The sequence below is a fragment of the Buteo buteo genome, chromosome 13 (assembly GCF_964188355.1).
Source record: "Buteo buteo chromosome 13, bButBut1.hap1.1, whole genome shotgun sequence".
NCBI lineage: Eukaryota > Metazoa > Chordata > Aves > Accipitriformes > Accipitridae > Buteo > Buteo buteo.
Window position 1 is genome coordinate 30,068,417 of NC_134183.1, and position 25,131 is coordinate 30,093,547.

General features: G+C 38.3%; 1 protein-coding gene across 7 annotated transcripts in view; it reads right to left on the bottom strand.

Moving 5' to 3' along the window:
• Positions 1-2,350: 2,350 nt before the first annotated feature.
• The window catches only part of RAB27A (RAB27A, member RAS oncogene family), a 35,865-nt gene continuing 13,084 nt past the window's right edge, over positions 2,351-25,131 (bottom strand). For 3 of the 7 annotated variants that reach the window (XM_075045322.1, XM_075045320.1, XM_075045323.1), the window contains exons 2-8: positions 24,988-25,105; positions 13,080-13,114; positions 11,003-11,175; positions 9,233-9,318; positions 8,357-8,460; positions 7,467-7,590; positions 2,351-4,795 (exon numbers count right to left, since the gene is read on the bottom strand). In XM_075045322.1, coding sequence (XP_074901423.1) covers positions 4,597-4,795; positions 7,467-7,590; positions 8,357-8,460; positions 9,233-9,318; positions 11,003-11,155 — 666 coding nt within the window. In that variant the 5' untranslated portion in view covers positions 11,156-11,175; positions 13,080-13,114; positions 24,988-25,105 and the 3' untranslated portion in view covers positions 2,351-4,596. Of the gene's footprint in view, positions 4,796-7,466; positions 7,591-8,356; positions 8,461-9,232; positions 9,319-11,002; positions 11,176-13,079; positions 13,115-15,209; positions 15,434-24,987; positions 25,106-25,131 lie in introns of those variants that run through there. The other 4 variants (XM_075045324.1, XM_075045321.1, XM_075045325.1 and 1 more) reach the window with 2 other exon arrangements.

The following is a 25,131-nucleotide window of genomic DNA, read 5'->3' on the forward strand; positions in this document are numbered from 1 at the left end:
AAGTTTACAGCTAGAGGCAAAACCAAATAGTAAACAAGGTTGCTTAGGTCTAGGGCTACTGTGCTTTGGCATATGCAATTGCAATCCTCCTTTTTCAGTTTGGTTACTTGGAGTTTCCTGCCCACCTGACTTATTCCCCATGGGCTGTATTTCACTCAAGACAGCTTTTTCCTGGCAGAGTACTGTATTGTGAAGTCTTTGGTGGCTTCTACAATTTAAACACTGTGGATTACAGACCGTCACCAATGCCTCCAGCAGACAGATGGGATGTGAGAGCACAGTGATACTACAAGGACTTACAATCGGATTTCCCCCGTCCCTCCTTTTTTCATATCAAGGCGCTAATCTCATCTTCAACTACAAGCCATTATGTTGTGGATTTTGAAGTGCTTATTCCTGATCTAAAAGGCAAGATAGATTGAAGGTTGCTGGAGCCAGAATCCAGACTAATTATGAAAAAAGAATATGGACTTCTACTCCATTAACAGTTATTCACAGACAGAATTAGGTATCCAGCTGAAAAACAGCCTCGCTGGAAGAAGAGGTTTTACAGCAAACTGAGTGGCTCATTTGACTGGGTTTTGACACAGATTACCACAGCAAGAATTGTTTCACCAAACATCTCAACTCAATACCTTAAGCTCATAGCAAAGCTTTGGTCTGCAAATATTTACATACTTGTACAACTTTCCTAATAGAAGTAAAAGAACTGTCATATACAGTCATATAAAAGAACTGACAATTGTCAGGCATGTGCACTTGGAGGATCAGGTTCACTGAGCATATAATCATGTCAGGTAGAAGACACTTCTTGAGGTCATCTAGACCCAACTCCTGCTCAAAGCAGGACAAATTAACACCAGATGGCTCAGGGCCTTATAGAGTTGAGTTTTTAGTGTCTTCAAGGATGGAGGTTCCATAACCTTCCTCAGCTCCTGTTCCAATTTCTGACCACTTGTATGATGACATTTTTTTCCTAATGTCTAATCAGAATTTCCTAAACACCAACTTCTCCCTGTTGCCTCTTTCCTATTGCTGTGCTCTCTGAGATGGGTCTGGTTCCATCTTCTGTATAACCTCCCATTAGATAGTTCAAGACAGCAGAAAGGCCTCCCTTAGCTTTCTCTTCTTAAAGCTAAGCAAACACAGTTCTCTCTCCTCCTACCCCTTGTGCTCCAGCCCTCTGATCTTAGTGGCGTCTGCTAGACTCACTCCAGTGTGTCAATGTCTTTCTTCTCCTGGGGTATCCAAAACAGGACACAGAACTCCAGATGTGGTCTTATAATTACTGAATATAAAGGAAGACTTACTTTCTCAGCCTGTTGGCTTCATTTTACTAATGCAGCCCCAGATGCAGTTGGCCGCCTTTCCTTCAAGGGCACACTTCTGGCTCCTGGTCAACGTGCTTTTGAAGAGGATGCCTATCCCCTTTTCTGCAAAATGTTTTTTCAGCCAGTACTACTGCATGGGGTTATTCCAACCCAGATGGAATACCCAGTCACACTTGACCTTGGTGAACTTAATAAGGTTTAGTTCAGCTCACTTCTCTTGCCTGTCAAGGAACATCTGAATAGCAGCTGTGTCCTCCAGCATATCATAACCTACCTGATAATCTACACTGCTCTTGATGGAAGCAGCTATTCTGAAAAAACAAGCTCCTTACCTTTGTAGAAGCAATAGATTTTACAAAATGTATTGCTTGATTCCCTTTGCTGTGAACATGCTACATGCTCACGTTAGCAGCTTTCTGAATGTCTTACGAATACAGAAGTGTTGCCTCTATTTTCTTCTATGGGTTTGAGCTCCTTCTGGCATCGCCCAGGATGCATCAAGCCCCATTCCGACTGGTTCGGTCAGTGCAAGACAGGAACATCAAGAGGTACATAGGCCACAGAAGAGAACTTAAGACGCATTTGAACTAAAAAAACCACAATGCATAGGGGCAGTGCAGAAAGGCACAGACTGGTGTTGAAATGAGACAACAGGAAATGTTACAATTCAGTTCAACAAATGCTGACAAGGTTCAGATCAGGAATGTTTAACTATATTAATAAGAAATCCTGGGATGAAGCATCATAATGGAAATCCTTTCCAAAACTTTGTTCCGTTACAGATCAACATTTTCGTCTGACACTGGATGGAAACAACTTTTCTTGAAATAACAGTTTCTCATCACATGAGAATAATTCTTTGGTTGGTTGGTTTTTAAAACCAGTGCTAGACTAATAAGAATAGTGTAATTCATTGTCAAGAAACATTTACCATGATTTCTCATGAGAGTTAAAAAGGGATCAAAAGTTTTGTCACAGAATAATTCAAACAGATAAATCTTACGGCAGATTTCAAAGGCTGATATCAAAGCAATTTTATGTAGACTCTCTTTATACAGTAAATAGTTACATATAATATGCATGACAAAAATATGACAGTTTCAGTATTTAATATCCAATCTAAACATAAGTATTTAAAAGGAAATATTTTTACAGCATTTCAGTAGTCACTTAGCTCAGTAGTTAGCTGCAGTAATCCTTAACATTTTCAGGAACTGGATGGAGCTATAAGCACAAAAACTCCCATTAAAGTTAATACATGACAAAGTTCCACTGCAACCCTCTGAAAAGCAAAGAGTTACATTAAAAGAAATTCAGACACTGAAGTACATTGAAATGTATTGTGTCCTACAGTACAGTTTGATACTCTACTGGTCAGAAACATGATGGTAACTTCAAAAGGCACTCTGAGTTAAACTACAGTAACTCCGGTCCACAAGCATTTTAGAATCTTGGTATTGTATAGTAGGAAAAAAACCCTATATTTATTCAATGTAAATTGCTTTAATCTCCGTCCTAGCCCCAGAGCAGTGAAATTATATTGCACTTTAAAAATATTCTGTGTAGGCTGTGATAAAAATCTAATATTTACATGTTGTGTTTGTTAAAGAACAATGCATTACTTTGTAAAATATTTTAAGAATCAAGTTTTAACACTTATTCTTGTATTATTAATATAACCAGAGGCTACATCAAATATATATGTTGGGGTTTTTTTATTAGCTCCTATTCTAGAAACATTTTTGGTCCTTCAAAAAATTTGTTATGCTGCAATTCACATTCACAACCGGTATCAATGCTTGCCTGAAATTGCAGTAGTTAGAATATTTACATAAATAAATACATAATTTCTAAAGAAGTAATAGCTTTGGAGTTTTGTAAACAAACTGCTGTGGGAAGTCTGTAACAAGACTCAATTTGGCATGTTATGACTTTAATTGGCAATACTTTACAGTTATACAACCTCTGCCAGGGTAGAAAACAGTTTGGTAGGCACATCTTATAAATCAGTCTGGAAAAAAGACCCAAAAAATACTGATTGTTCCTTAGGTTGTATGAATAAATAAAAATGATCAAAGAGTAACATGATCCACTGAAACAAAAATTGACATTTATGTGATCCGTAGAGGGGGAAAAAAAAAGCAACTCTATTCTTTTTTAAATACAACCTAAAGGAAGTGAACAAGCCATAAATGAATATATGATAATCAAGATGTACAGGACACAAAGGTTGGCAGAATAAAATGAGCATTATAAATTTATAGAAATACTGATCTAGACAGAACTGGTGTCTTAGCTGTATCTCACCAGAAGACAATCATCATTCATTTTTCAATCCAAATTTAAAGAAACATTCCAAATCTGTGTTTGATAAAACAAATTCAGTGTGAAGCACTAGCTCCGATGAAATTTTGCTCACATCTAGGTTGCCCTATGTTCCTGTTAAAACGAGTGGTAACGTAAAAGAAACATAACAACAGATGTACAGTTATGCCATTTAAATATAAATACACGTAAATTCACGTTCTAGACATTCAAATTATGTCAGGAGGTCTCATAGCCTGTGTTGGATATATTTTATATAGTACAGTTGTAGTTTACACATTCAATTTCATGACATACCCAAAGTGCTCTACGTATGCACCCCTGTGCTTCTCTGTAGTTTTTTATTCTATATACAATAGCTTTCTTTCGGTTTTCATCACTAAAAACCAATGGTTTGAGAGAGCAAGGAAAAGCTACTTGCAGGCTTTTGTGGAAAACACAGAATTTGCTCTTTAAGAGTGTTATTGATTGATGAAATGATTAAATGTTTCTGTTGAAAACCAAGAACCACGTTGGTAAGCTTGCTGTTAGTAGAGACTAAAAGCTGTCACAATATCTAATCTAAATGCCTAGTCTGTGTAGTTAATGGAGCCTTCAAAGGGCAATTGAAAATCCTTCAGTTCAGAAGCCTACCCTTTCTCATTGCCCACACAGAGAGATGTTTCTAAATTTGGTAATGAAAATTCCTCTCCTTCCCTCCAAAGTAGAGAATTAGAGGAATATCCAGTGCTACACCAAATTAATCTTCTGTCCCACCACTAATAAACTGCATACCTTGCAAGCAAAGGTCAATGTTGTTTGAGAGGAAAAAACCAAAAATTAGTATAAAGAATTAATATAGCTCATTAAATAACTAAACTGTTTAACTTATGGACAAATCACACTGAAGCTGCAACTTTATCATACTTTCTCATGTATGTTAAACATAATTGTAATTGAGTTAACAGCCACATTTGCCTTTTTCTTGCTCCTCGTTCAGTTGTTCTGTAGAGCTGTGCCCATTGGAGCGCACTACCCCTTCTGGGATCCAGGATTTATCCACACACCGTTCCATGCGCTTCATAATGAGGTCAAGCAGAGTTTCAATGGCTTTGCTTACATTATTCCCATTAGCTGCACTAGTTTCAAAATACGGTATTCTGCAGGAGACAAAAAAACACAAACTCACATCACGGTTTATATTCATAGGACAAAAAACAATACATGATTAATGCCATATACTTAGAAATCACACAAATGCTGTTAATGCGACTCCATAGCAGAAAGACACTAAGTCGTCAGTGAACTGAAATGTAAAAGAAATTCATGAAATGGCTGACTCTGTAGGTATGGCAGAAGGATAAGCTTTAATTTACATAATGGAGTCCACAATTTACAGAGGCACTGGTCAGTACGAGTTCCCAAAGTTATGCTCCTGACGTCTGTTTTTTTCAGCTCTGTTCCCCACAAGAGATGCAATTACTTTATATGGCCTTGTGTGCGTAAGTGTTCTCCTTACTGATTTCTATCTACATCAGCTAGGGAGTCATTGCAAGAGAGGGAGCGCAAGTATGGACTGCAGACAAGGCAGTAAAGACTCCTAATGTGGTACTCTTATCACTACAAAAGGTGACTGTTTCTTCTGTTGACACTTCAACTATAAACTCTTTTACATTAAAAAATAAAAAATCTCAGTCCTCAGACCACCTATGTCTTTGTTAACAAAAGTTTCTGGGCACCTTGGTATTGAAAATACATCACTAGTTTTCATTATTGTTGTGGATCAGGGTGTTTCCATGGCAGGTCTGTAGGCTTCGACCTTCTGCGCTCAGCACTTCCCACAGGGTGGTGCCAGAGCGGCTACATTAGTGTTACTCCCCAAGTGACTGATATAATCACTTCATAATTTTAAGTATTTCTTACTTAATTTGCAAGATTCAATGAGTGGTCAAAAATACTATCTTACTGTCTCAGTGTGTAGGTCTCCTACAATCATCTTCAAAATACATCACTTACCAGTACAAGGCCTTTCCACAGAAAGAGGATATTCACTATCTCACACTTTTGTTAGCAGAAGACTGTTCACTGCAGCAGGATTTATCTTGCTTCCCCTCAGGGGTAAGTGACTCGTAGCAGCTATCCTGTCTCATCTCTACAGGGCAGAGAACTTTGTAACTGCCTACAGATTGGACGTGACCTGTAACTTTGACTTTTAGCTCCCTATTCCTAAATTAAGTGGCATTTTCAGCCACAAAGATAAGCATTTCATAAATTATTTTAGGAAGTCACATGCAAAGAGATCTCTTTCAAATCTTTAAGAAATGGCCACATGCCATATGCTGCTGTTTGAAAGTTTTTGCTCCTCCACAAGCAGCTTGTTAAAGTACCATATGTACTTGCTGGTGTGTGTGTGACACGGACTTCAAACAAGCATTTTCAAAGGAGAAGGAAAAAGTAGGAAGGTAATATTGCACTAAATCCATTTGTCTCTAATAGACAGATTGCTTCTGATTTGCCTCCAATGATTCTTCAAGGTCAAGGAAAGCTAATTTGTGACTGCGTGATAGGAAACAGCATGGCACAACAAGACTAGACCTGCAGAACAAGGCAGTTAGCACTGAGGACTGAGTGTTCACACTATGCATGTTTTGCAGGCTTTACTTTGGACCAGCTCTAATGTATTCCTCTGGACTGAACACAGATTACTGGTTGGAGCATATCGTCTAGTTTAGTTTTCAATTGAGAAGGAATCCTGTTCACACGCTAGAAAGCTGCTCCACTCACAATAAATGGATCAGAAGGTTTGCTTCAAAAGTGCACTTCTGATCCACACTGAAATGCAAATGTACTCCAGAGATGAGACCCATGGAAGAGTTAATGGGATATAAGAGTACTATGGGATTAATTAGTATCTGATAGGAACAAAGATTTCACATAGCTCCTTTAGGGACACGTGATCTGTGCCTGTAGAGAAGGGGAAGGGCAAGGCTACCCTGTCTTCCTGCTGGTCTGACTCCATTTTCAGACTCGCTGGATGTCTGTGAGAGTGCAGATGCCTGCAAGAAAACATGACTGACGCCTCTGAGGCGAAGTCACTAAGAATTCACCTAAGGTACAGTCCTAACAAAATTGCTTGAACAGTTGAGGGAAGACTGAATGGGGAGAGAGCAGAGACTGCGGAACTGTGGTCTGGACCAGAACTCTTCTGTGGAAAGCCAGCACTCTGTAAGCAGACTCTCTGAACGCTTGTGAATGGGTCCTGAGGCTTTCAAAGAAACTGAGGCCACATGTTTCCATGGCAATGCCAGAGACAACAGCTACCCTACAACAAACTTTTGTAAAACAACTCAGCTTGTAAATTAGAATATCATTGCATGGTGTTATTTCTGTTTTCCCTGAAATCTGATGTGACGCTCATCACCTCACCAAATGCTCTTTTGGATTTCACTTTGTAAGAGACCTGGGTTTTCTGTGCCCCATAGAGAGCCTCAGCACAGGCAAGAGCAAACAATTAGACCCCCATCATTCACCTGCCTCTCCAGCTATATTATATGTCTTTTCCAGAATGTTTGTGAAAATTTACTTAGTTTACTGGCAAGGAAAGAAGATTAACCAATTTCCAGTGCAAGATTAGTGCAATACTAAGTATGAATTTTTAGGCAGTGCACAAAACATTATAATCTCTGACAGAAAAAAAGATTATCATACACCGGCCAGTTAAGCATTCTAAATGCTTATTCTCACAATAACCTTTCAGTATACAGAAAAGGCATTACAGAAAATATTTCACTCTGCTTTAAACACAGCAATAACTGGAAGGAAGTTACTTACCCGTATTTTTCTGCAAGTTCCTTAGCCTCTTCTTCTTTCACCATTCTTTGGTCTTCCAGATCACTCTTGTTTCCACATAATACAATGTCAGGGTTTTCACAATATGCATGCATTTGTAGCTGACCTAACAGCAGCAACAACATGAATAGAGGCCGCAACTTACTGTCACACATAAAGCTCACTAAGAACACTACCATATTTCAGGAGACACAAAGTCCTTCAGGAAAATGACTCTTTGAAACAAAGAAAACAAGTATGTTCTCTGTTATCTCACAGGACTTCTGCTATTGCACTGAGGAGCCAGATAACAGGTGAACATCCACTATCATGTACGCAGTGAGAAAGCCAGGGAACAAGCCAGGGGAGCAGAAGCCTGATAAAGTTTGCACAGAAGCTGTGTATTTGTAGCTTAAGGAGTTATGCTCACTAAGCATCTTCAGTGAGCTGCCAGGAAAGGATATACTTCCCTCTCCTCATGGATGATGCAGTTTGGGAACTCCTTCGGCTAGATACACCAGCCTAGTAACATTTGCCTTCCATTAAGTTTTGCTGACAAAGCTTCAGGTGAGTCAAACTAGAGTTTTGCATAGGCTTTCCGCACACTTAAATTACTGAATATCACCAGAGCCAGGGATATGATGTTCTCTCAGCTTGCTTTTATATATATATAGGTTAAGATTCAAGTTCCACAGGCAAAGCTGAATTTCAGGTAAGCACTAGAAGCCACCACTAGCAGCTATTACAATTTTGAATGCAATATTTACTTTCTTTTACTGAGAAAACTATAAAAAACAGTATTTTCAGTTCTATTTCTCAGTGAGACTCCATCTTTACAAACATAGCCCATACAAAGAAAGAAAGAAAAAAGAAAAAAGAAAGAAATGCCATACTTATCCAGTTCCTGACATTCAGAAAGCTTTGCTCATTTGTCAGATCAAAGAGTAAAAGAAACCCCATGGCATCTCTGAAGAAAGCCGTTGTCAAGCTACGAAACCTAGACCAGCAAAATGAAATTAGTTGGCTCATCTGAGAAGTTACTCTGAAAATATAATTGCATACAGTCATAAAACTGAGGTAACTTAAGACTGAATTAAACAGAATGAAATAATCATCATAATTGTTTTGCTGATGTAGGGACTGCATAACAAGAATTGCTAACATTACTATTGTCTAATCAAGGCCTAAGGAAGTCTAGGAGACACTTCACTAGAGCGTGAGAGCTTTACACAAAGTCTTCTACTATAAAGCATGACTCGATCAAGATTCAGAAATTAAAATAAGAAATGAAATTCAAACTTTGAACAGAAATTTGTCCCCTATACACATCGGTTCTTGATTTTAAGACTATCAATCACTAGGATGCTAGTCTTTTGACAGACAAATAGAAAGGAATCCTTGAGGTGATTTCACCTGTCTGACTTTGCCAAGACCTCAACATATTTACAAAAATTTACGGAAAACTGAAAAAAGAAAAGCTGTAAAAGCATCTATATGCATTGGCCATGAAAAAATAAACTGGAAGTTTCCAAAAGACAAAAAGCAACAATTACAGTTTTAATGTTCTACAGTTGTAAATTACAGTTGTAATTTAATGCATATTCATAGGAAACTTTCCATTGCTGTTAAAATTAAAATAAGTGCACTTTCCCATCTTGAGTCATACAATTAAAATGCATCAATCAATAAAGAGACTTCATGTACTCGGTTCCATTTGCATCTAGCTTGATGACAACTGCCTTACTTGCTAGGTGGAGGGTGGAACATACCTTTCCTGCCCTGCAGTATCCCAGAGCTGAAGATGTATCCTCTGTCCTCTGCCACCAACGCCATCTGGCCCATTGGGTCTATACACCTGTAAAAGGTAAATTTGCAAGACTGAGTGTTAGCAGTCCAGCTTCTATAGAACACAAAATAACTGATATTTAAGATTATTAAATGCACCAAAAGTAGCATTGCCAATGCAAAGATCCCAACTACAACTCAATCCCTCTGCTTTACAAGACAAAAGTAATTTAAGTTTGCATCCAATTGAATATTTAAAAATAAGGGTAAAAGTGAAACTGGAAAACCAGTATCCAATAGACTATGGACTCCAAACAGATATTTAGAGCAGCCATTAGGTTTCAATAGACAAGCTTAATTTTTAGTATTTTGGTTTTCTGTTTTTCTGCTATTATCTTGTATTGTGTTCAAATTGAAATATAATTATAAGAAAGCAACAACCAGATCATGCCATCTGGCAATATATTTGTACCACTAACAGAACCTCATTAGCAAACAGAATATACTCATAAAGATACGGACAACTCTTCTCTGCCAAAACATTGCTGAAAAAGAGCTTAGGGTACATCTTACATCATAGCTTAAAAAGCAGAAATTGGATGATAGTAATAAAAGCTGAACAGTTCACTCAGCATGAAAACATAAATAACGGCATCTGTTAACTTTGGAAGGATCAGATAAAAATAGATTAATTTCTTGTTTAGAACACTTCATGTTAGGTCATCTTCTTTACCTTCAACTATTGTTGTACCTAAGATTAACAGAATTACAAACGTATCTTTAGAGACACATAAACTTGCTGAATTTGTGGATTATATGATTCAAGTTGTGAAACCTAAATCTTATCCTGAGTTATCAAATATGCTGATCGAGTAAACCCATCATGTTTACTCTCTCACAAAAGGAATACTAACTTATTCAAGAGACCAGTTTCACACTTCACTGAGATATTTACTCCTTGCACTACTGAGGTGCATGACATCCATCAAAAGCCAGTCTGCACAATGCCCATTACACCATGCAGATTTCTGGACACTTGGGAAATCATCAGACTACACTGAAAGGCATTTAATACTTCTACATAAGAATGAAAAAAAACTTGTGCCAACTCAATTTCTCAGTGCAGTAAGGACCAGCATCCAATTGGTTAGCATAATGCAGTGCTCAGCTTCATATCAAAAGTACGTTTGCCTAGTTTAATAACAATTCAGGGGTTAAAAAAAAAAAACAAACCTACCTTATTTTTCACAATTCTTCTCTGATAGTGGTAACTGCTTAGGAAGCCAGATCAGCTCCATGTATCATGCTACCCCATTTCATTCACATGTTTTAAAACAGTTTTAAAATCAACATTGCAGTCTCTGTTCACTAGCACTTCAGTTCACAAACAGCAAAAACATTTTTACTACAGCCCAATCCTTCCTTGCGAAGAGAGTTCAGCAATAAAAGTGCTACTCCAGGTACTATGTGCAGAACTCGGGGAGTAGATAACACTCATCACTTGCTGAGCAGTAAGAAGTGGTTGCTTAGAATCAGCTCTTCTTTAACTTTGAGGTAAATGGAGGGGACAACACACAACAATGACCAAAATAACGAGGTAAAATGAGATCATTTCCTTGTCACAAGATTAAGTACACAGTAACTCCTGATTGCATGCCTACACATAAGGATCGGCAGGTCTGATTTTTAAAAAATAGATTCTAGCCATCACGAAGACAGATACCATTTTAAAGTAGCACACTGTGAAAACTCACCACTCTCTTTTCCCGAAAGTCAATGCCCACCGTTGTGATAAATTTGGAATTAAATTTGCCATCTGTATATTGGTAAAGAAGGCTGGTCTTTCCTACGCCAGAATCACCAAGTGCTAGAAATTTTATGAGGTAATCATAGTCCCCATCAGACATAGTGAGAATTCAGGAGACACCTTAAAAAGCAAAGCAAAAAGGATTAGTTAGTCAACAACTCTGCCAAGGCTTCTTCTGACAAATATTTAAATCACTACTTGAACTACAAAGCATCCAGCAGTGGGACCAGTTTTGTACTCTTTTATACTGCTTTCACTTTAAACTCTCAGTTATGCCAATTACCAATATCAAATTCATCTGTGACTGAAAAAGTGCATAGTTAATTTTATTACATTCCTCTTATTATAAAGAGAAGGCAACACAATTTTAACTTCTTCAGGAACAACTGAAAATCAAAGTCAAAGTATTTAAGACATCTGGAACATGAACTGCAGAACCTGCATGGAAACATACCAGCAATGCAATTCTGACCTTATATTCACTGTGACATTATGAACATATGCAAAAAAAAATAATCTTTTTCCAGACTGCCCACTATATTTAAATACAAATTACAATCATGTTCTATTAATAGCTATTTTTCAGTCCTGAAAAAGCTTTTTCATACAAGGAGGAAAAATAAACAAGCAACATTTTGTTGTTGTTGGCTTTGCTGGTGTTTGGGGTTTTTTTGTTTAGAGGGCCAACTTTCAAAGTTTTTAAAGTTTTTATCATTATGCTAGTTAATAATTTAAACTAAATCTTGATCCTGAATTGCCATTAAACAATGCACACATTTTCCCATGGCCCATACACATTTAAGAAATTTCTCTCTATCCTTTTTGTGCCTTTGAAAAAATAACCATATTAGATATAGTCTGATCGAAGTGCAGTAACAGCTAGAATGTATAACAAAAATCACTGGCAAATTTCATGTATACTAGAAAGAGTGATGCAAGTGCACTAGTACTTTCCTGCTGAGTAGCTACTGAGCCTCTCTTCCCCCCAAAAAAACAGTAGAGAGCTGCCTTATGTTGTGTTCAAAGACATGAACATGAAAAGATAAGCTTAAAATAACTATTCTAAAAGCAACATAAAACTGGCATTAAATTGCCTCTTATGAAGGAGGGAATAGATACCAAAATACAAAAAATAAGATAGATGATGAAATAAAATACAAAAAAAAAAAAAAAAAAGGAGTAAAATATCCTCTTTCAACTGTAAGTATTTTTGGAACTATTTGTAGCTTGAACAAGATAAAATTATTCATTTCAAGTCAAATGCTGCAGTAGTTTGCATCAATGGCAAAACACCAATTCATTTCTTGAATATCAACTCACAGCTTAAGGTTTGGAACAAACTCCCTATCTCAAGTATGTGGGCATCAATCACCATCATTAAGCTAAAACCATAACTGTCTTTAAAGCTTCAACTTTATATTAGTACTGCTCTTGGTTACAAGGCAGACGTGTAGTCAACTTAGCCATGACTGGACTTACCATGATCAAACACAGCCAATGGTCAGATTTACACCCAGATACTCTCCAACTGAAAAGTCAGTGGAAAGCATCTGACACTTTTTTGCCGTTTCCACTTTTGAAGTCAACCAAGGTGTATTTTACATTATGCCATCAACGACAGTAAAACCTTGCAGTTTTAGATGACAGAGTTGACACTCACTGCCACGCCACAGCCAGCTAATTCACCTTCCACTGTTGTGTTTTAATACAGAGTTTTGCAATAGAGTAAAAGATTGAAACAAAAAAACCCCACAGTAATAGTTACCAGTGAGCTTTTTACATAAATACACCACAACTGCAGGGCTGCATCTACCACGCAAGTCTGAAGGAGCAGCATATAAGTAAGCAAGTTGAACAAGCAGCCACACACTGACATAAGGACATTTTTAGAAGAAATTAAAAGCCCTGATCCATTAGACACACTCACACATACCAGCAAAAGGGGTTTGGTTTTGTTTTGTATTTAAATCCTCCCCGCTGTTGGGGAAGGTAAAAAAAAAAAAAAGTAAAATCAGATCGCCTACCTTGTAGCTCTACAAAGTCTTTTCATTGAAATGCACTGGAAGAAAGGGAAAAATACTTTAAAAAGCAAGCAAGGAGGTTTTTGCTAAAGACTGGATTGGATTTAGACTTCATCTCTTATATGGTGTTTCTTTTGCCTTCATATGTTCTCCAAGGACAAAAGACTGTATAAGCTCCCCCTCTACTCAAGTACATGTTCTTTCAGCATCAATACCCCTAAATTAATTGTTGCATAAAAAGGCTTAAATGCAAATCTTAGGGCCAGTATATTATACAAAGACAAGCTAGCTTCATGTCTTTTACTATGCTATCCCACCTGTGCAGAAGTATTTGCCTTGTCTTGTTGGTATTTTGTTAGCTAGTTATATAGAACGTACTTTCAGTAACAGATACAAATGATAGTGCCTTCTAATCACTGCTAATTTATGTTGTAAGAAAGCTAATTTATCACGCGCCCTGTGCAAGACCTTACAGAGGAAGAAAGGGCGCTACAGCTCTTACTTGGAGCTGTAAGAAACTGTTATGGTTCAGCTGCACCCTTCCATTGGACAGAGCTGGATGAAAGCCCTCGTTAAAACAGAACAGTCAAGGTTAGAACTTGGGGAAGTAAACCTAAAGGTATTCCTAGTGTCATATATGATTTGTAGAGTACCTGTTTGGACAAACATGCCACATCATTTGGACCACTTAAACCTCAATTCTCCATATGGCTGGTAACAAATATAATTTGCAAATGACTGATGGAGGACTAGAGGCCCTTCACAGAAGGGCACAAAAATGCCTTCTAAAGGATTTGCTTGAGAAGGAAATTTTCTCCTTAGGCTTTTGAAATGCACACACCTTTCACTGCACCCCATAATGTCAATCTATTATTCAGATATCTCTAGGGAGTGGTTCTTGTGAAACCCTGCACAGTTAACCTATCCTTGCAGACATGCAAAGAGCTATTTTCATAGCAGTTTCAAGCCTTGTCCTCCTCCCTGTACAAATATTTAAAAAGTGATCTCCACCCTCTACTTCAAGACCTGCAGTCCTAGTGCCCAGACACATCCAGCTCCACATAACAGAAATAAGAATAAATTCAAAGCACAGTATATTCATAGCGAAAACTGCTGTGGAGTTTCTAAGTCATGGCCCTGCTACTAAAAACCCATCCCATTTTTTCCTTCCAATTTTGCTTTTTTTAAAATTAGGCTTTATAGCTTCCCACGTTCCAGTCTTTCCTTCCACATTTCTGTACCTTGTATATCAGGAGAGTAGGAGGTAGAAAAGGAAGACTCAGAGAAAAACTGATGATACAATTAGAATTCATCAGGTTACCAGAAGAAAAAAAATCTGAATTCATTTTAGAATGATCATTCCCAAATCTTGTTTTTTAGAGTAGGAACTCCTTGGCTGAAAAAATTCACTGATGAACACAGTTTTAGGCTCTACATCAAGCCCACCAGGGTTTGCCTTTTGAAAACCCCTCCTTAAATCCCATTCAACTCTGGCTTTGCCCTTCACCTAGCGTACAGATGGACAGGGGCTACGAGCAAGTGCTGGGAAAACTCCACTGGCCTTTTCCATAGCTGACAGGACCCCCACAGCCATCACTTAAGCTGTGCCTGTACAGCTGTGGCTCTGGAGCCTCCACAAACACACACATCCAGATTGTGGCTTGTCAAGAAGGGATGCTCTGCAAAGCAAGTGCTGCTTTTGTTCAGTGTATTTCCTAGTCCAAGGTACTTTCACATTAACAGGCATCAACATTAACAGGCTCGTATTTTTGCCTCCAATGATAAAACATTCAAGACTATGGCAGTGTTGCTCCTGCATAAATTAAGGAAATTGGCTTGGCATGCAGGATTTCCCCTGTGCAGTATGGGGACAGGGAACATGCTTTCTGAACCAGCCTTGCCACAAAACATGCAACTCCTGTGCTGCTACAGACCTGATGGAGGGGAGCAGGAAAAAAGAAGGCAGCACAAAGAGATGAATAAATGAAAACACAAGCCAAAGAAAAAAAAAAAAAAGCATTGAGCTGCAAATAAAAATGTGTACACACACAGTGTAAAAGTCAGGAAATCTGAACATGCTCTTAATCAGACAGTCCTCAAGCACATCAGTTTAAAGTAAAGTATACCACTTACCCCAAACTCTGCTAAAGGAATAGTTAGGGCGCACTGGAGATAGTACTTCCAGTAGGAGTATTTTTCTAGCACCACCTCTTTAGCACACAGCCAAGAGGCTTGCGTGTCACCTGTTTGCATTCATGTTGATAGGTGGTCAGAGATAAAGAGGTGTGCCTCATGTCTCCATGTCTAAGGAGGGTGCTGCCTGACAGCATGGCTGGGAAGCAATTACACAGTTCATATGGCCCATTTATTCCTAGAGGCAAACAGCATTTCAGAAAAGATTTGTGCATCACCTACCTAGGAGCAGATCTAAAGCATCTGCTAAATCACCCACGCGCCTTAATACAATTACATTGTTCCTAATGTGTTTTCATATAAAAATGTAATACTGATGGAGTATATGGATCACAGCTGTTTGGTTCCATTCATAGCTTTACATCCTTTTCTCTCAGGTGCAAGGAGGATATAGCAATCTCTAATGCAAACTGCTGTTTTCTTTCTTTCTCTCTACAGACTTGAGAACACTGCGCTCCCCCACGGGTACCATGGTGAAAGCCATCTTTACCATAGATTTCTAAAGAAGAGAAAAATCATTCTTTGGCAAAGACTGAAATATAAGGTATTACATCTGACATGACTTCAGACCACACCTGCAACACCAACCCATTTCACAGAGAAGCAATACATATTTAACAGAGCAAGCTTTCGGGGCAGAGGGGAGGGGGTGTCCTCCCCCCACTACACCACCTAACCAGCCCTCCTAAGAGCAAAAAAGCCACTATTCTGTATGAAACTACTCAAATAAAACCATTTCTTTGACTCAACCCACTCTCCCTCCTCATACCAGGTGAAATGACTCTCTGTACAACTCGGACATCACCCCAGCATTCTGGATCTGCAGCGTAGCCAGCCATAAAGCCAGTGACTAACATGGTAGGATATACCACACAACTATAAAGAGACATACAATTCAAATTTGTCAAAACACAGATATCAGACCAATAATTAATTCATATTTTAAGATACCACAGAATTTCATCACATTGTCCTTTTGCAGATGGACAGTAGACACCCAAGGGTTACAGTTAACTTTTAACAATGTCCAACTTCTACAAGCGTCACTGAGCTTTCAGGTAGATCTTATGAAAAAGAGTTGTGTCTTGGCCCTGCCTTCTCTGCTTGGGAAAACCAGATCCCACTGGAATATTGGGACATTTACTAGGCTGTGTCCTAGGGGTAGAAACCAAACTGTAGTGAAGTCTGCATACTCCCCCTGCAATGGAGATCCAACCCTCAATGGATGAAGGGGTCGCAGTGAAGGGGTTACATCCCTTGGCATCTATCACAGCACGAGCACTGTGCAATAGGCTAAAAAGTTGGAGTCTGCTTAAGAAGGTTCCACTGTATTCACATCTAATCGAGCCATATTTGTAACTATACCATGAAAAAGTCAACGCTATTTAGAGCTCAAAAATGCTTTGCAAATGAAGGTTTCCCCAAATATGGCTTTATTCTTAAAAAGCAGTTGAGGCTGCATGCTTATGATTAAAGAGTTGACATGGGCATTGGGGGAAGAGGAGTCCAAATCCTACACAGACAGAAAAGGAAGATACTGCAGGTTTCTTGATGGACAATGTGTAGATACAAGTACATGGTAATAAGGCATTTTTACAGGTTTGATCATTCTGCAAGTGCGAGTAAATTCATACTAAAAAAGCTTCTCACCCAGGCACTACACAGACTTAAACAACTTCAAAAGCTGTTTTATAGGTCACCTGATCTGTTACAGAAGAAGCACTGAGAAAGTGATCTGGACCTCAGAGGAGTCAGTTCACTAATCCTGTCATACAGCACTCCCATCACACTACAGCAAAGCCATAACAACATTCTTGCCTAGCGTGGGTGAAGCGTAGCGAACGGCCTCACCCTGCTCTGAGGCTTCAGCAGCACCTTAATGTTTGCAGAACAGGTCACCATCAGACACTTGCCAGCTCTGTCAAAACAAGGCACAGAAAGTTAATGTTCCTGCTTAGCCAACACTTTATTAGAAGCACCTTTGGCTAAAAGCTGCCAGATACGTACAAATGTAATATGAACAAATTATGACAATAATTTTTTATAAATTCAAGTAACTGCTATGCTGGGGGGAAAGAGTTAATAAATAAGCATTTTACTGAAATATTCTGAGCTGTGCTATTTTTTTCTTAGGAAATATTTGACCTGGCTTGCTTTAATTTTGGCCAAAATGACACTTCCTGCAATTTCTGGGACTTTCTGTAGCATAAATAACAAGAAAGAAAATACCTCTTCCTCTCACAAATGAGAGGAAGAGATTCAGTTGCTCTGAGCATTTATCTTTTGGTTACTCTCAGTCGTTTTACTTGACATTTTACTGTTATGACCTTTTTAGTTTCAACTATAGAGGAATTCTAAGGAACTGTAAGATCAATGTCTAAGGATTGCCTTTTTCCTGGAAGGATCTAAGTCATTTTAAGGGTGCTCAGGACACATATAGGAGTCTGCAAAAATACATGCAAAAAAAACAGGCTGTGAGGTTTTAGCTTCCAAATGCTAATGTCACTTCTATCTCAGCCGAAGTTGCTCTAGGACACTTTGTCAGCTGTCAGCATTGCTAGAACTGCAGAATTTTGCAGGGCAAGAACTGACAGGCACACAAAGCACTCTGAGAATGAGTTATAATGGGAGATGCCAGGCATAAAGTCATGATCCAACCCAAAAAGGGGGCACAAAAGGGATAAGTGAAGCAACAGGTCTGCAGATGTGGTGAGAACCTTACACAACAGGGCGGGCAAGGAAACAGCAGATTCTGGATTTCGTTTCCAGAAAACCAGGGGAAACTGGGAATGGAGAAGCCAAGAAAGGAAACAACAGTTAGTTTTGCAACTACATCTGCATTTCAGCATAACCAAACCAACGAAAAGGAGGCTAAATTTCAAAGAATGGCTCAGTTACATAAAAGAATGAAAGGCAGCATGAACTGCAAAAAAATGGAAAATAAAACCAGGTATGTTGCAGGTGATGCTCCAACATCATCCACCCAGAAGTATCTCTGCGCAGTTTCAACTTCTCTGCAAAAAGCACAGCACTATCTCTATTCCCTCAGTAGTTTCTAACATTTTCATGCTTCATGGTAAGAAAATACTGTAGATAAATAAAGGTTTGCAATGGTATCCGAGCAAAACAGTTGAACTCTCTCAGAGGACCTGTCCCCCTCCTGGGAACGAGACCTTTTGCCTCCCAAGTTACCTCTTTGAACTCTCATCAGAAGTTGCTTTCAAGTTGTAGCAGTGAAACAAACATCTGTACCATGTGAATAAAGTCCAGACTAGGCTGGGAAAAATAAAGCTTTTTTTTTCTTTTCTTCTTTTTTTTTTTTTTTAAAAAAATGGCTCCATACTACTTACTCCTTCCTCAACCATTCAACTGTTCCTCAAATAAATACATTAAGCCACAATGCCTTAGCAGTTAATGTGCCATGCTTTTTCACTAACTTATAAACAGGAAATTCAGAGCAATGCCCACCATCCTTCTTTGATGTGACAATTCTGACCACTTTGGGACCCAGCTCATAGCTTACCCATAGCCTAACCTTACCATTTGTAACACATCACTACACTGTACCTGCTCCTGACAGTATCAAGGAATTATGAATTACAGTCTTACATAGATTTACACAGTTTCCAACTCCTTCAGTCAACACAGGAGCCACCAGGATTTCACCCACAAAACTGGTCGTATTCACAGAAGGAGGGAAATATCCAGAAGTTTTCCCACCCACTCATTCAGCAACACTTCCAACTCCAGAAGGCTAAGGAAAAAGAGCACACTTCTATTTCTGCCCTCAGAAACAGCCACTGAGAGATAAAGGAGGAGATAATAAGAAACACACAGGATCATAAGAATTGAGTATTTCTTTAAGGTACAGTTTGGTTTTCCTGGAGATAACAAAAATCTCCAGCAGACAGCTAGAATAAGCAGACAGGTGAAAAATCAGAATAAAAGGAATAAGAAAAGGTAAGAAACCTAAAAACTGAAAAAGGAAGCAATTTCGTATGTGCAGTTAGAATATGAATGAACAGACATCTCTGGGAAAACATGTGCATGTACTCATGCTAAAGACAGTATTACATTTTATGCCTTGCCCATGTGGGTGATTCAGTAGGCTGCAATACACATTAGTCAGCCCAGATTCTTTGTTTAAGCCCATTAAAGCACACACTGTAAACAGCCAGAGGAAAATATTTGCAACTTCTTTAAAAATATATTATTTTTTTTCTCCTCCAGGGCAGGAAGGTTCTCAGCTGCCTTTCACCTTGTTCTATAGGACAGATACCTGGAATACAGATGATGATTCTCCAAAAGGTCACACCACCAAGCTTATGAAGGATACAAGATACGTGCTGCATTAGAAGGAAATAATCTGGCAAAAATAAATCATCATGATTAGGTCAATTAAAAGTCTATGGAGGTGGTCAGGCAACAGACAACCTGAAGATACCTCCTAGTCACTGTTAGATAACAGTGAAACCCACACAAATATGATACAAATGGGACTATAAAACTGCATCATTCATCTAACATGATGTGGGCAGGTGTACAAAGGGGTGAGGCAGGAAAGAATTTCAGTGCAGAATTTAATTTATCTTTTCATCCTTTGGATTGCGAAATATCTGCTTCACTTGTTTTTCATAGGAGGGAGGTAGACTCTGTTCCTTGCTAACTCTGGTTTTTGATTGGAAGATGCAATAAAAGTTACTCTTTTTTGCAGCTGCTACCATTCTTTAGCTTTATTGCTTTTCTCTAACATTGCGATCTGTCCTTATTTTTGGTGCATGTTACTTGATTTAGTTCAACAATAACAGGAGTGACACAGTATACAGCATTTCCTACATTTTGTTCTGGCTGTTTATTCCTCAGGAAATTAAAAGTTTTCTCATTACTTAGATGACATTAAAGTATCCAAAGATTTTTAAGTCCATCAGAAGTTAGTCTATCTACACTTGCCAAATGAAAACAGCTAACCACAAGGCATCGTGGCCTTTTGGAGCAGGACTGATGTGTCAGATCACACTTCCAGCCACAGTGAAAACATCCTGTTCCTCAGAAAACTTACTGGTTATCAAAGTTATTGACTGAAGAACTAATCAATATCCATTTCTAATGAGCTGGAAAATCTCTATTATCTATGAATTCTGGGCATGACATTAGGAATAATTTATTTGTGGAAATATTTAATCAGAAGGGTTTCTTAAATCAATCTAGCAAAAAGGGGAAAATAAATTTGTAGTCATCTATGGGAAAGCACGGGAAACTGTCAGTTGAGAAAAACCCTGTCCAGTAACTAGAAAAGGTTATTCTTTCTACTCCTTAATCTCAAATCCAATGTGATTGGACTTGAAATGCAAGGGACAGTCAGAGATGCTAAGCAGGGAAGTGGTACACATGGACGGAGACAGAAGGATGTATCTAGATTGATAAAACTGGCTCACAGCTAGCATTGACTTCTCCCAAGCTTTTAAAAATCATAACATCTTGACAGAAGCATCCTTGCAGGCGCCGAGCTCACTGGGCCTACTCCAGATCATGCTGGCAACCACTGCCATGTGGAGACAGTCAGAGCACTGCAGGCTGGCAGCATGACACTTCAAAGAAATTGAGAGATGGGTCAGTCATGAATAATCTGCTCTTAAGAGGTCTCAAAAAGGAACTGAGCCTTTAATTTCATCGTCTGTAATGGCTACAGCCTGAGAGAGAGATTTTCAGCAAGTACTCAGCAGGATTTTTTAGTAAACATGTCTGGAAATAGTAAGCATCATATACAATGCTTCCATGTTTCATAAATGCTATGAAAAGGTTAGAAATAACTTGCTGAGAATACTCTGGGCATAATTTAACTTGTCCATTGCATAATAAAACACCACTTCTGCCTGAAATAGAGCACGGCAGTATTCAATAGGCCACAACCTGTTCTCTTCAGGAAGTTACTAACATGCGACAGCAAAGCAGAAATCTTGATCTATGACAGAAAGACACAGCCATTTTGGAGCACACTTACGGCTCAAGAGTATCGCTCTTAAACTATTCTAACAAACCAAAGCTGAAACAACAGGTTTGGGGTTTTTTTTCCCTGCAAGAATTGAAAAATAAGACCATACTTTCAACAAGTCACTGAATCTTCCACTTGAACAGCCCCAGAACTGTAGCATGTATTAACACTGTCCAAGCTTTCTATTGAGGCTCTGCAGTCTGCCAAAATATTCAGACAGTGCTTTGGCAAAATGTTTGCTTCAATTTGTATCCTAGCACAGCTTGTTTTCTAGAGCCTCAGGGAAGGGGTAATTCAAAAGAAGCACCGATTAAGCGGGCTGAACTGCACAACACAAAGCTTCCATTCAAAAAGCCTGCTGTTTTTCAACCTGAGTTACCAACACTATTTATCTTGCTACTCTGATCAGAATCCCATAATATAGCATGAATTATAGTTAAATCTTGATGTACAGCAAAGACTGCTCAGATAAAGAGCACAGCAAACTAGAATTTCTTACACTAATTCTTGTCATGGAGGTATGCGTAAGCCCTGCAAGGAAAGCAAAAAGAATCACAAGTCTAATGTCACAGTTTGCCCTTACTATTCATTTTAGCTATTCCCGGATTGAGGGAGGGCCCCAAGATAGCTGTAGAGTAACACCCCTGGCTGAAACCTGGCAGCTGTTGCCAGCTTTTCATGTTGTAGATGCCTTCCTGCAAAATTCTTTCATAACATTTCATGTAGACACACAGTGTCCTTAAGTTTTGCTTTAACTGACCTACAATAACAGGCAATTTCCTACCTCTCCCCCCAGAAGTCTTAATTAAAATTATTATTCAGATTGTTTCTGCTATAGCTAAGAAATGGCTTAGCAGCAGCAAGCTTTTAGAACAACCACCTCTATAACCCAAGTTCCAGTAAAAATATACAAAGATAGGCTAAGAAAATAAATTGCCAGTCAGACTGCTCTAATTGATCCAAGCAGTGCAAGTTCCCCATAGAAAACTGCGTCAAGGAATGCATATGTAGTTTTCATACCACAGTGGATTCAGAATGCATTCTTGACTTGACACCAAGTATAAAACTTTGCATACTTATGAAGACTCTCAAAATGTCACGCAAACTGACGAACTAATTTCATGTAATGATTTGCAATTTTTTACATTCTACATTATGAGTGAGAAAGGCATCAAACCTCTGAAATGAAAAATGGGATATAAAGGGTGAATAGATATGAAATAATCTATTCAGCTACACACTTCTGTGCACAAGTCACAAGAAACTGGTAGTATGCAATGGTACTGTCCAACAAGAGTTTCTATTTGAAAAGACTCATTCAAGTAGGCACTGCTGTTTCGTCTTCTATTAAAATACTGACTTTGGCTTGCAGTGTTTGGTTTGATTTTAAACCAGTGCATATGAATTCCTACAGAAGGAAATAAAAATCCAGTAATGACATTTCAGTAAAAACAAATTCAGTATATGAAAAAAGAAAATCTCAGTTAGCACTAATCAGTACAGCTGCAGTGCCTATAGTGGAGCTACGCTAACATACACCAACCCACCCCCTCCCAGAGAATTCCTACCTCACCAAGATGCCTGTTCTGCTTCTGTTTATACCAACAGTTGCACCATAATGCATCAATACTGAATTTTTGTAAAGAAACTTTATCCCTATGACACACTGTTTAAACAAAATTCAGAAGTAGGAGCTATATTATTTCCTAGTTATGAAGCCAAACATTTTAGAACAAAGAAAAGTTACTCTAACTTCTCCTCCTTAAAAAGTTATTTCTAATTCTGTTTAACTAGAGCTTATTTCCCTCATTCCACTAGGAAATGTTCCAAGTCTTTTTCCATTAACAGTTTTTAAGATTTTTTGAGTTCACTCTTTAAATTTTGTATAGTTTCAGAATTTTTGTTGGTTGTCATTTTTTCAATATTTTTTTGGAAGGAAAAAAAAAACCAAACAATTTCTCTTCGATGCCACTCCTAGTGGCATGTTTAAAGAATTCCATCTGAATTAGATTTGTAGTTTGCCTTTACCAGGCTTAATTACTAGCGGTGTTTTGTTTAAGATAGTGTTGTAAACGAAAGACATGCTGAAAAAGAGCAAATATACTGAAACCCACTAGGAGTATGGTGAGGGAAAGGGGGCAGCACCACATGCTAGAATATTGTTTTGCTCTATACAACAGAATCCCAACATTATAAAAATTTAATCCTCAAATAACTTAGGCTCTTAGAAATCACTACCCTAAAACGTGCTGGAGTTTGTTTCTGTAACACACATTCAAAATGCATATGTAATGCAATAATTGAGAAGCATTATGTAACAGTAAATTACTATGAGGCAACTAGAGCAACAAATCCATCCATCACAGCACAGAAAAAAACACTAAGTCAAGCATCAATGTTTACAAAAATCCTTCTTCCCAGTTATTTTTTATAAGCTTTTTCCTATACTGAGGATGTCTATAAGGAAACAGCAAGAAAACATATTTATTTAACTACATTTATGAATTTGTCACTTCTTTCTCATAAACACAAGTCAACGGGTGATGATCAGGACTAGAAAAATCATCTTAAGGTACTCACTGCAAGACATCAGTTAAAACCCTGGGAAAGATTTGTGACCTTCCCACAGAAGTGGAGGAGAACACTGTTTTCTGTTCTCTGAACAACTTCTCCTTGGCTATTTACAGTCTACAAAAACTGGAGTTTTGGTCCATGATTAGAAAAATGCTGGCAAACACATGGGCTAGAAAGGATGCCCGACTACAAATCCATGCTTGGGGAAGCAAGGAATGACCTAGTCAGATGGGCATATACATTTTGAGTTTCTTCCAGAGGAGGTACAAAACACATCCCACCCCCATATTGCCTTTACTATAATTAATTTTAAGATTGAAACCATTACTATATGATTGAACGAGGAATGTCAACTAGATGAGCTCTCATGCTTCCTGCAGTCCAATTTCTTTTGCTAATTAAAAACAAAAGGCTGTGCAACACACCATTTTTATTCCTTTTATCATCAATACATTTAGTATACCTGAGAACAAACACGTTGGCGCACAATCCAGTTAAAAAAAACACCATTCTAAAGGACTGTTTTATTAAGTATAATTTATCTTTATATGTTAGTAAGAACACAGGAATAAATAGAGGGGGAAAAAGTTCAAGCAGTACAACGTTTAGAAATACTGAGTTACTTTGTTCTGCATTATGAAATGTTATTTGCGCAGTACACTTCACTATCAAAGGTCTAATTCCACCTCCTAACTGTAGAATGAGTTTGATTTAACACAAAAGGAAATGTAGGCTGATGACTTGGGACCAGAAAGGGCATGTTATGGTTACTAAATCCAGTCACTGGTCACTGCAGTCGTTTATTTTAATCTTGTTGATAAACTTACCCAGGTTTGTCTTTAAATCTGACCTATTTCTTTGTGAAAAGCAACGACCAAAGACGTACCAAAGAGCTGCAGTTTTGCAATTTAAACCCAAAGCCTATGTTTTACATAAGCCAGTATACTTCCCAGTTTTATGTTTACTTCCCCCCCTAGAACATGAGGATGCAGCAATGCTGAACTCAAAATATTTCAGGCAGTTTGTCAAAAATACAGCAACATTGTTTCAAAGCTCTTAACAGAGGAACAACTGGCATACAACTATCAGCTCAAGGAAAACAATGTAATCAATCTTATGAAAATAAATAAAAAAGAGAAAGTGTTTACATACCTCTGCTTAGCAGCTGCAAAAGGATCTGTAGTTTTCCAAGAGTACTTCAGTGACAAGTTTCCTGACACAGTTCAGATCTCTTGAATACCATAGTCATGCAAAAAGAGCCGTTTCTCACCTACAGGTAGTATCAGCAGAGAAAGA